Genomic DNA, 12,010 nt, shown 5'->3' with positions numbered 1-12,010 from the left:
TCAGTAGTCACCAATGTCTTTAATTGCATTTAAACTCAAATGAATTCCCATTTTAAAATGGGTTCCATAACCCTTTCCTGCTAAGCAGAATTGGTTTTGGGTACTTGTAGGAGCTCTTTCATTGTTGCTGACTGCTGGTGGATTAACAGCATAGAGAAAATTAAGTCTCTTCCACCACAGAATATTAAATGGCTGCTAGATAACATTTTGTCTGATCAGAAAACAAGAATGGTCTCCAAAGCATTTCAGGTTTTGATCTCTCAGCCAAATCTGCCATGCAAGAAGCCTGTTGGTAGTAACTTTTTGTCTGTGTTTGATATAGTTCAGTTCAGAAAATGAGCAGAGATATTTCAGAGACAATATGAGAAAACACTCGTGTTTTGGTTATATTTGAGTCCCCTGTGTAGCATTTTTCTTTCTCTATGCCCTTATTCAAGTGGACATCATAAGAAAAAATGCCATTAAGATTGAGAGGGGAAGTGGCATTAAAATGTGGAGATGCCCAAATGCCAAGGCAATGGGGTCTGAGTAATTATCTAAGACACCCTGAGGTTTGAAACAGCTCCTTGTTGGAAGCCCCAAAAGCATTCTGCCAAAGACCCCAGCTGGCCACTGATGTTTCTCATCCAGCTGTCAGGCAGCAGCCATCTCTGGTGGGCTGGAGTTTTGAGGTGTGTTCTAACCCTGCCCTTTGCTGTGTGCCACTGAGCACAGGGAAGAGCCAGATTAGACATTTGGCACTTGGCATCAAAGTTACAAAAATGGAATCATCCCTTTTATTAGAAATCTCTCCATTTCCTCTCTATGGTGCATTTCCAAATCTTCAGTGTGGGTTTAGACAACTTCTTAATGGAAATCAAAGGCAATTGGACATTTCATTCATTGTTTATGCAGAGATTGTGAAATAATTTAGTAAAGGTAGGAAGTCTGACGCAGGGACAAGGCTCTGGTTGGAGCAATTAGTGCTGAGGGGTGGGTGGTTCTGTTTCCAGGATGCTCAGCTGCTTTGCCTGTTTCTGGGCCAAGGGGCTCTGGGTGCTGTTTTGCTGCTCTTGGCCAGAGAGGCTGGCAAGAAGCAGAAGCAGAGGCAGATCCTTGTTGCAGTGAGGCTGGTGGGTAAGGAGCTGTGTCTCTGTCCCGGCAGTGCTTGTGCAGGGGGTTCATGCCAGGAGCCCTGAAGTTGCCCAGCGCGACGCCCTGCCCGTGCTCTGGCCCTGCCTGGAGAACAAGGCGCTGCCTGTGCGGAGCGCCAGCGTCCGCACCGTGGCCACCAAGCTGGCCTCTGCCCTCTGCAAGGTGATGGGCACCCAGCTGAAGGAATGTGCTGCCAGCAAGCCTCCACATGTGCGGGAAAACCTCTCCAAAATGCTGGGCTGGTGAAGGCGAGATGTTCTCCAGAAGGCTGAGGAAGCGCTGAGTTGGAAACCTCTGGATTTGCCTTTTGAGCTGTGCCAAAAATGACGAAATCCTAAGGAAGGGTGTGCATCTGCCCCTGCTCTCTCCATTGCCCTTCCTAGTCATGGCATGGGGGGCCTGAAGCAACTCCAGATGGAGGATAAGGTGAAGGCAATCATGGCTCAGCCTCACGCAGAGGTGAGGAGGGAGCTGGGCCAATCTCTGCTGGCAGGAAGGGCCTTGTGGCAGCCCAGAGAGGCTGTGCACATTGCCAGGGAACAGCTGTGCCCTGCATGTGCCCCTGCAATGAGCTGTGCTGCTGCCAGTGCCCCTGGAGCTGTGGGGCTGCTGAGCTGTGGGGCAGGCAGAGGAGCAGGAGGGTGCATGTGCAGCTGAGCCATTCCTGGGGAGCACAGGGCTCTGGGCTCCCTGCTGTCCCAGGGCAGCCCAGAGGCCAGGCTGGGCCTGTGCCAGCTCTGGGCAAGTGGCTCAGGGTTTGCCCTGGCCTGCCTCAGTGTCTGCCAGCAGGAGCATGTTTCCCTGTGCAGCTGTTTCCACATCTCCAGGAAATGTGTCCCATGAAATACAGAGCTTCAGATGCTTCAGGTTTGCATGGAGGCCTCTGTTAAAGTTTGTGTCTCCGCTTTGCAGATCTGACTGGTTATGGTCTTACCGAGAAGTTGTCTCGGGACACTTCCGATGTTCTCTCACCCACAAAGTCCTTGTCTCCCATCCAGAAGAGCTCTCTATCCTCCAAGCTCAGGAAGAAGCTGCTGCCTGTATGGAGAGTGCTTGAAGAAAAGGATTGATGCGTTAGGCTTCATAGTTATAGATGTACATATGTTCTGATCTTTAGATGTAGTTTGGAATTAATGTGTTTTGATTCTGTCTTTAAGTTTTGATTACATGTCTTTAGTTCTATATATTTCATTTTGATGATGAAAAAAAAGTAAATAAATAAACAAAATCGAAAAAACCAAGAGGAGAATGTGAGACCAGGACCTGCTGGCGTAGAGATTATGGGAGTGCAGCTCACTCAGTGTGCCAGTGTCTCACCACATCCTTTCCTCATTGGGCCTCTCCTCTTCCACTTTGGCCATGTTATCTTTGTGTCATTTGTGCTGCTCTTTGTTACTTAGCATTACAACAGTCACCTGTTGACCTGTTTGAGGGACAATGGATCCAAAAGATCCTGTCTAGTCAAAGGTTTTCTACCTAGGTGTGTTCTGTGCTCACCAAAGGCCTGAGCAAAGAAACCAAGAGAAGTGTGCCCAAATCCCAAAGCTTTGCTCCTTTGCAATCTCCCACTGATCTGGCTCACAGGTGTCTTTAATCACAATTCCATAGGTAAGAAGAGGTCATGTATTTCACTGGGAAATGATGCACTGCTTTGGCAAAGTCACCTGTATGTATATTTACCCGGGACAGCAGTGCAGCTGTGTTGTTTGCACCTTGTTTGCAGAAGGATGAGTGCCCTGGGAGGCCAATAACAAGTGACAAGGGTTCCTCAAATCTGCACTGCAGCCTGGGTGCCATTCAGCCCAGAGCTAGGGGATCATTTGTTCCCATGGACCAGTGCTTGCCAGCGGAATGAATTCCTGCACAGCTGGAAGAAGCAATTCTGGATTCAGCTCCAGCTGTTGGTGGGCTGCATGGTCATTGACAATGCTGCCCTTCCAGAAATTATTCTGAAGTTTCCTTTCATAGTCATTTGAAGCTTTTAAACTTCACATTTCAATTTGCTTTGCATTAGGGTAAAACACTTCTGGGCCCAGTGCAAGCTGTAACCTTTTGACAGCAAAGTCCTCATGGTTGCCAGCTTCTGATGTTACACAATGTCACCTGGCTGCCTGTGTTTGCTTAGCTCTGGGTCTAGTCCCGGCCTAGCAAAGCCCAGGCAGGGTGGAACGTTGCAGGGAAAACTGGTCCATGAGCTTATGGGGTTGCCATCAGCAGCAGAGTCAATGTGCCCTTTGGGGACTTCTCTGGAGACAAAATTAGGGACCTACCCCATGCCACAATATTCTCTTAGATCTTTCTGAAATATCCTAGAAAAGGCTGTGAAACTTCACATCTCCTTGCACACCCACTGTCTGAAGAGGGGCATTTTTGTCCCTCCTCAAAGTCATTGCTCTTGCACACCAGAAACATGAACATCAACCAGCAGGAATGATGCATGGTCCTGCTGCTGCTGCTGCAGAGCACTGGGCAGTGCAGACCTGGGTGTTACCAATATGAGCACTTAATTAGCATTTCATGCTCCTTCAAGCTGTCCAGATCTCAGGGCTTTTTGTTTCAAAGCAGCCACTGCACCATCTCTAGGGAAGAACAGGAAATGGGAAACAGAGACTGCCAGCCTTGCAGGGGTGTGAGAGAAAACCTGACGTGTCTGCATCAAAAGATGAATGAGAAGAGTGTAATTGCCAAAGCAAATGCTTTGTTAGGATAGCAGAAGCAGTTCTTTACTGCATGCTTGCATGAAGATCATTTGGAATCTCCTTTTTGTGTCTCATGCAGAAAAGGAGCTCTTAATAATACCACGCTACATAAACCAGATTGGGATGCAGCTCTGTAGTGGTTCACAATGAAGCAGACGGCCTGCTGTGTCACTGCCAGCCCTGCTGAGCCTGCGAGGGACCATAGTGTATCCCATGCCTGTTTTGCCTCCAAGCAGAGCTTGGTTTTCCTCATTAGTGTGAAGTAATTACAAGAGTAATAAAATGGACAATTAGACTGGCCGCTTTGGAGGATATGCTCATGCTTTGGCATGTCAGTCCTGTACCTCATGCACCCAAGGCTTGTTACTCATCATGAAATATTTTAACAAAAAACCTCCGCTCTCATGTTACATCTGAATAAAACTGCATCAGATCATCAAGAATTCTGCCTGCAGGAACAAGACAAGAGCCTTCCGACACTCACTTGCAGCTGTCCCGGATTGCTGCAGCCCTTTGTGCAAAGCTGCTGCAGACAGAGTGTTTGGAGTTGGTTTGGGCCTTTATGAAAGATCTGTGGAGCAGTGTGCAGGGCTCTCCTGGCAGGAAACTGTTTGTCCAAGCCCAGGGACACGGTGCCGGCAGGAGCGGAGCGGCCCCGCTCCCAGCCCGAGAGTCTGTGGGCTGAGCCACGCCGGGGAGACAAGGCAGCGAGGGGCTCCAGCCCAGCTGCTTCACTGCCCTGCCCGCCCCATGGAGCTCTGCCGTGGGAGAAAGCCGACACCGGATGAGTCCCCGAGCTTCCATCAGCTGCTGGAACTGCTCCATGACAGCTCCTGTTCTTCCGAGAGAGACCCCGGCGCCTTCTTGGAACGCGTGTCATGGGGGATTCTGTTTGATAATAAACTGTTGGGGGTTTTCCACTTTTCATCTATCAGTAATAATTTCCCATTGCTGGAAAGGGATTGCAGGAACACTTTAGAGGAGACGACTTATTGCACAGTATCCTGTTTGAAGTTGTCTGAAACTGTGTGAGACAGATGGCTTCACACAGGAGCATCCCCAAGGCTGCTGAGGGGAAGGCACAGAGGAAGACAAACCCAGTATTTCTGAGGGAACTCCTTGACACCAAACCAACCTGAGTTGTCAAACAGCAGACCTGATGTTTCGAGACATGGGCCACAGGGGAAACCTTTCAGTGTGTTTGGTCCAGGCTGGGCTATGCTTGAGGAAAAGGTGTGTCAGTGTGTTGGATAATACTCTTTTCTTGACCTAGAGATGGGGCAACTGAGAGGTGTTTTAAAAACTTCTATTCCATTTTCAGTCTCATGAGAATGGTGAGACAATACAGATGTTATAATACGCGCCATCACAATCAGAAGCCAATTACTTCCTAATTATAATACATTATAAGCGTTTCTTGGTCTATCAGCCTTTTGCCATGCCATGTTGTAGATGCCTTAAAGCCAATTATTTAAAACTACTCTTTGTGGGTCCCACTACAATGCATCTTTCATAGCTCTGTTTTTCCAAAATCTTATTTGCAAGGCCATCTTTTGAAACTTTTTTCCAGCTGCATTTCTCTCTCAACAATATCTGTCCTATTCCATGGAAATTTTTAAGTTAGCATTTCTTGTCTCAAGATTTATATACAGATTCATACTTTGTGGGCCTTCTATTAGGCTCTAAAAACTTTCTACAAATCCATTTCCCACATCAGTGGACTTGGCTCCTTCTCTCCTCATTGTGCCTGGCAAGCACAGGAGCCCAGAGCTCCTGCAGAACCCATCCCAGCACTCAGTGGGAGCAAACTTGTGTCCAGTCCTCACCCGGAGCTGCGGTGCCCAGCATTCCACCACTCTGGAATGAGGAACTGTTCCTGCTCTTTCAGAAGGAGCTAAGGAGCTTTGGCCTTCAGATCAATTGTCTGCAGGCTCCTGCAGTGCCTGGTGCTGCTCCCTTGCCAGAGGCACCCCAGGCCAGGGGGGCACATCTGGGCTGCTGTGTCTGGCTCTGGGGCTCCCTGTTCTGGGCAGTGAGGAGGAGCTGCAGAGGCTCTGCAGGACTGACAGGATGGGCTTTGGGGCTGGCAGGAGAAGCTGAGGGTCCTGGGCTGCTGGAGCTTCTGAAGAGGAGGCCTAGAGCTCCTCCTGCAACTGGTCCAAGGGTAGTTCCAGAGAATCCCAGAATTAGCAAGGTTGGAAAAGATCTTGGAGATCATCAAGTCTACCCTGTGCCCTGAAACCGCCTTGTCTCCCCTGAGCCTCCTCTTCTCCAGGATAAACAACCCCAGCTCCCTCAGCTGCTCCTCACAGGACTTGTGCTCCAGACCCCTCCCCAGCCTTGCTACCCTTCTCTGGACACGCTCCAGCCCCTCCATGTCCTAAATTGGGGGCCCAGAAGTGGACACAGCACTCAAGGTGCTGCCCAAGCAGTGCTGAGCACAGGGGAAGAATCCCTGCCCTGCTCCTGCTGGCCACACCATTCCTGAGCCAGGCCAGGAGCCATTGGCCTCCTTGGCCACCTGGGCACACTGCTGGCTCATGTCCAGCCTGCTGTCCATCAGTGCCCCCAGGTCCCTTTCTGTCTGGCTGCTGTCCAGCCCCTCTGGCACCTTGCTAAAGGAGGGAGGCAGGGAGGGAACGGGTCCAGATCCAGTCCTTCCTGAAATGTGGTGTTTGCTGGCACTGCCAGTTCCCAGATCTTGATATTTCCCTATTCTGGTACAGCCCAAGTCCAGCAACTTGCTGGCAAAGAAATCCAAAACCAAGCAAAGACCTGGTACCTACAGCAACCCGATCTCGGGTTTGCTGACACCACCAGTACCCAGATCAGGAATGTTTCAGATGCCTGCACAGCCTAATTCCAGCAGTTTGCTGGCATAGAAAATTAGCATCTGGAAATTTCTCAGTGCCAGCAAAACCTAAATGCAGCAATTTTCTGGCAAAGAAAGCCAGAACCCAGCAGCTTCCCGGTGCTGCCACCAGCACCACCCAGATCTGGTGTTTGCTGCACAAGCGCCCCGATCTTGAAATTTCCCTGTCCTGGCACAGCCCAAGTCCAGCAATTTGCTGGCACAGAAAGCCAAAATCCGGCAATTTCCTGATGCCAATACAGGTGCCCAGACCTGGTGTTTGCTGCCACTGCCAGTGCTCACATCTGGATATTTCCCTGTTCTGGCAGAGCCAAGTCCAGCAATTTTCTGGTCAAGAAAGCCAAAATGTGGCAATTCCCTGCTACTGTCATTGGCAATGCCAAGATCCGGTGTTTGCTGGCACCACCAGTGCCCAGATGCGGGAATTGCCCGGTGCCAGCACAGCCCAAGTCTAGTGATTTCTGGCAAAGAAAGCCAAAACCTTGCAAATACCTGGTACCTACAGCAACCCAGTCTTGTGTTTGCTGACACCACAAGTGCCCAGATCCAGAATTTTTCAGGTTCCTGCACAGCATAATTCCAGCAATATGCTGGCACTGAAAGTTAGCATTTGGCAATTTCCTGGTGCTGGCACATTCCCTACCCAGATCTGGTGTGCGCTGGCACTGCCAGTGCCCACATCTGGCAATTTCCCTCTTCTGGCACCACCCATGTCCAGAATTTGTTGGCAAAGTAAGCTAAAACCTGTCAATTTCCCCTTGCCAGCACTGCACAATCTGGAGTTTGCTGGCCGCAGGATCCCAAGAAAGAAGGAAGGAAAGAAGGAAGACAAAGAGGAAGGCATCCAGATACAGTCCTGCCTGGAGCCTGGAGCCTGAAATGGGCTGTTTGCTGCCACTGCCAGTGCCCAGATCTGGAAATTTCCCTATTCTGGCACAGCCCAAGTGCAGCAATTTGCTGGCACAGAAATCCAAAACCTGTGGCAGCTTCCTCTTACTGGCTCTGGCACCACCCACATCTTGCGTTTCATGTAACCAGAACCCAGATTTGGAAATTTCTCAGTGCCAGCAGAGCACAAATCCAGCAGATTTCTATCACTGGCAACGACATCACCTAGATCTGGTGTTTGCTGGCAACGCCAGTGCCCAGATCTGAAAACTTCCTAGTGCTGGCACAGCCCAAGTCCAGCGATTTGCTGGCACAGAAAGCCAAAATTTGGAAATCTGCAGGTTCTGGCTCCAGCACCATCCAGCTCTGGTGTTAGCTGAGACCACCAGTGCTCAGACTTGGAAACTTCCTGATGCCTTCACAGCCCATGTCTAGCAATTGTTTTTTAGCTAGCTGGGGCAGGGAAGTTCCTTGGACTGTGACTTTCTTTTTTCTTGGAACTGTTTACACCTGCTCTGGACTGAAAACCCAGAAAAACACCGACAGCAGCAGCTCACACCTGTGGCCCCCCGAGCTCTGGGACGCTGCATTCCAGCACCAGAGGGACTTAGAAGAGACCGAGGGAGCCAACTACAACCCACAAAAAGGACCTTCTGAATTTGCCATCTCTTCAGCACTGTCCGAGGTTTTATTTAATATTATTCATTTTTCATGCTTGTGAATACTTTACTTGTTAAACAAACTGGGGTTTTTAACTTTTCTCAAGGGAAGTCTTTTCCTGAACTAGTCGGGGAGGGGACGCTTGAACTTGCTTTCTAGATGGACCCCTTTTGGAGATTTCCTCCCAAAATTTGCCCTAAACCAGAACAGTCACAATGAAAACTTCACATGTGGCATAATTCCCTGATGGAAAATCTTGCAACAGAAACTTGACCTCGTTCTCCATGAGAGGTTCTTGGGGAGAGCAGACAGGAGGAGATTCCTGGAAAACTGAAACAGCTTTCCAGAAGTAAAATGAAAATGAAAGAAACAATCTAAGATGTTTTCCCTTATCTATTTCTATGCTCCCCTTTTTCATGTTGCATCCCAGTAATTCCAGATGCATCTCATATCTAAGATCGATGACGTAGTGATTTTTAGACACTAAAATACCATGAGCCACACACAGTTTTCCTTCCCCTGTTTTTACTGCAAAGCAACACTGGAGATGTAAGTGCAGTGCTGGGCTCAGGTGGGAATCCTACCCCAAGGGAAGGTGGCCCGACAGTGTTTGCCCCTCAGCAAGGACAATGCACAGCAGCAAGCGAGGGGATCGCTGTGCCAGTGTGCAGGAGTCAGGGCTCTGCATTTGGGCTCAGCGCTGCAAAGTTCCCGTGTTTGGGCAGACGGAGGGGCTGTCCCCGGGGCGCGCGGGGCTCGAACGTGGGGCTCGTGGGGCGAGCGGGGAACGGACACGGGGACGAACGGCCCCGGTGCTTCAGTTGCAGCGGCGGCAGCGGCGGCAGCAGCAGCGGCGACAGCAGCAGCAGCAAACAGATAGTTTTAAGCACTCTTTCTATTTCTCTTTTTCTTTCTCTTCTTCTTTCTCTTTCTCTCCCTTTCCCGCTGTCGGGCACCCTTCTCTCGGGGTCCCTTGTCCGGCGTCCCTCTCCTCTCCCCGCCTCCCTCCCCCCTGCAGGGCAGGGCCATGCCCCCGGCCCGCCCCCGGCCCCGGGCGGGGCTGCCCCGTGCCCGGCCCCGGCCGTCCCGCCGCGGTCTCGCCTCCGCCCGGCTCTGGGTGTACTGGCGGTGGCGCTGCTGGGCGGGCATCAGTGCCTGGGGCTGGGGCGGCATCGCCGCCCTTCGGCTCCGCCTGGCCCGAGCCCGGCCCCGGACCCGACCTCGGCCCCGGCCCCGGCCACAGCCCCGGCGCCGGCCCCGGCCCCGGCTTCTCCCGGGGCCCGCGGAGCACACACGCGGCGCGGCCGCTCCCGCCGCCTCCACTGCGGCTTCCCCGGCCCGAGCTCCGCCGCTCGGCAGCGCGGCCGCCGGCCCCGAGCCTCCCGTGCCGCGTTCCCGGGAGCGAACGCCCGGGCATGGCCGGCCCGGGGCGGGTGAGGGGCGCTCGGGGGCCGTTGCTGGACCCGGGCCGAGCTCTGACAGCCGCGTCCCGCCCGCAGGGACGGCGCAGGAGGCCCTGCAGGAGCGGTACCGGCTGGGATCGCTGCTGGGACGCGGCGGCTTCGGCAGAGTCTTCGCGGCCACGCGGCTCTCGGACGGCGCCCCGGTGAGCGGCGGGGCCGGCGGCGGGCGCAGGAGGAGGGGATGCAGGAGGAGGAGGGCGGAGAGCGGAGGATAGGGCTCGCAGTGCGGGCAGCGAGCTCACCCCGCTGCTGCCCTTGGCTTGCAGGTGGCCATCAAAAGGGTGCCACGGAACCGCGTCCGGCACTGGGGCGAGCTGGTGAGTGAGCGGGGCCAGCAGCCGGGGCTGCCGGCCGGGGAGGAGCCGGGGCCCGGCACGGTGGGAGCCGCCAGGACGCCCCGAGGGAGAGCGGGCGTGGGGCCAGCGCAGGGCGCAGAGCATCCCGGGCTGGCTGAGGGCTTCCCCAGGCCCGGCACGGCATCGGCCCCACTGACGGCGTCGTGCTCCTTCCGCAGCCCGACGGCACCAGCGCACCCCTGGAGGTTGTGCTGCTGACCAAGGTGTCTACTGGCTTCCCCGGTGTGGTCCAGCTGCTGGAGTGGCTCGAGCTCCCCAACTGCATCGTGATGGTGCTGGAGCGGCCAGAGCAGTGTCAGGACCTGCAGCGTTTCATTCGGGCACGGCGGTTCCTGCCCGAGGAGGAGGCACGGGAGCTGTTCCGCCAGGTGCTGGAGGCCGTGCGGCACTGCACCAGCTGCGGGGTCCTGCACAGGGACATCAAGCCAGAGAACATCCTGGTTGACCTGGACACCGGGCAGGCCAAACTGATTGACTTTGGCTGTGGCACCTACCTGCAGGACACAGTCTACACTCACTTTGCAGGTGAGCCTACACAGGGCTGTGCTCCCGCTGCTGACATCTCATGGCCCAACATCTCCCAGCCCAAGCTGGCTGTGGCAGCGGGGATTCTCCCTTTTGCTGCCAGTCAGGGCACTGAATCTTCAGCTGAGTTGCTTTAGAGCAGGGCTGGGTGGGCAGCCATCTTCCAGCCCTGCTGGCAGCCTTTGCCAGCCACTCTGCCCAGGACTGGGGCTTGGCTGGGGCAGCCAGCCCGACCAAACCCCCCGTGGGTGGGGGTAGCAGAGAGGGAGGGCGGAACCTGTGCCCCAGCCACTTTGGTGTGCAGATGAGAGGAAGGGCTTGGACTGCTCCACTCGCCCTGTTTGCCTTGGCTTCATAATATTTTTGGGGCAATGCAGGCAGGGAGGATATGGGCAGGTTTTTTCCCCAGCATGGAGTGGGTTTTTCCTTTACATGTCATGGTTGAGCCTAGCCAGGGCTGCCCTCTTCCAGCACCAGAGGCTTCTTTTCCAACCCTAACTTTGTGCACAAGTCCCAGGTGCTGGCGAGAGGGCAGTGGTCACCCTGTGTGCCCCTGATGCAGCCCCCGCAGGTGCAGGGATGCTGGGGCCAGGCTCTGGGAGCAGCAGCATCCCCCTGATGAACTCCATCTGTATTCCATAGGAACACTGTCGTACAGCCCCCCGGAATGGAACGACTTTGGCTGGTACCATGGCGAGGCAGCAACGGTCTGGTCCCTGGGCATCCTGCTGCACCAGATGGTCTGCGGGGAGCACCCTTTCAGGAGGGGCCAGAACCTCAGCTGGGGCCAGCTCCCGCTGCCACAACGGCTCTCTCAAGGTGGATCCTCTTGTCTGGGCACGGGGGGAATGCCAGTGCTGGGAGCCAGCAGCGGGGTCGTGGGCATCCCGCTCTGGCAGCTGCTGAGGAGGTGGCACATGTCCTGCTCTCCTCCAAAACAGGGAATTGATGGGAAAGTTTAGGCCCAGCTCTGAGCACATCCAGCATGGCCTGGGCATGGGAATAGTGGGGCAAAGCAGACAGGAGCCTTCTCTGGCTGACCTTCAGTTTCTGCTTTTTCTCCCCAGAGTGCAAAGACCTGATCAGGTGGTGTTTATCCGTGAACTCCTTGGACAGACCCACACTGGAAGACCTGTTCTGTGATCCTTGGATGTGGGATATTCCTCTGCCATAGAAGAAGGGAGAGAGCCACAGGCACACTTTGATCCAGAGCCCTGGTAAGTTCCTACTCCACATGTGCCTTGGCAGTCAGAAGCAAAGGAACCCAGAGTTTTTTGTGCTGCCAGTGTCACAGCACCGGGGTCATGGGATGGGAACACGCAGCCCTTGTGCTGGAGCTGAGCTGCTCTGCCCAGCACTGGTGGCCGCCATCCCAGCTGGTTTTGCTTGTCCTGGTTCCCTGACAGCTGGGGC

The 12,010-nt window shown here is 53.9% G+C and overlaps 1 protein-coding gene across 1 annotated transcript; it reads left to right on the top strand.

Moving 5' to 3' along the window:
* The first annotated feature begins 1,524 nt into the window (after positions 1 to 1,524).
* Positions 1,525 to 11,771, top strand: LOC131561701 (serine/threonine-protein kinase pim-1-like). The gene is made up of 6 exons (XM_058811073.1): positions 1,525 to 1,593; positions 9,272 to 9,859; positions 9,983 to 10,033; positions 10,231 to 10,597; positions 11,240 to 11,416; positions 11,665 to 11,771. The coding sequence occupies exons 1-6, from the start codon at positions 1,525 to 1,527 to the stop codon at positions 11,769 to 11,771; spliced, it is 1,359 nt and encodes a 452-aa protein (XP_058667056.1).
* The last annotated feature ends 239 nt before the right edge of the window (positions 11,772 to 12,010 follow it).

The sequence above is a fragment of the Ammospiza caudacuta genome, chromosome 10, assembly GCF_027887145.1.
Source record: "Ammospiza caudacuta isolate bAmmCau1 chromosome 10, bAmmCau1.pri, whole genome shotgun sequence".
Taxonomy (NCBI): domain Eukaryota; kingdom Metazoa; phylum Chordata; class Aves; order Passeriformes; family Passerellidae; genus Ammospiza; species Ammospiza caudacuta.
The sequence above is the reverse complement of the archived record's forward strand: the minus strand, read 5'-3'. Positions and strand labels throughout refer to the sequence as shown.

Coding starts and splice junctions, on each gene's coding strand:
- LOC131561701 (XM_058811073.1), top strand. CDS start 1,525: ATGGGGGGCCTGAAGCAACTCCAGATGGAGGATAAGGTGAAGGCAATC. Junction 1,594..9,271: donor TGGCTCAGCCTCACGCAGAG/GTGAGGAGGGAG, acceptor TCCCCCCTGCAG/GGCAGGGCCATGCCCCCGGC. Junction 10,598..11,239: donor AGTCTACACTCACTTTGCAG/GTGAGCCTACAC, acceptor TGTATTCCATAG/GAACACTGTCGTACAGCCCC.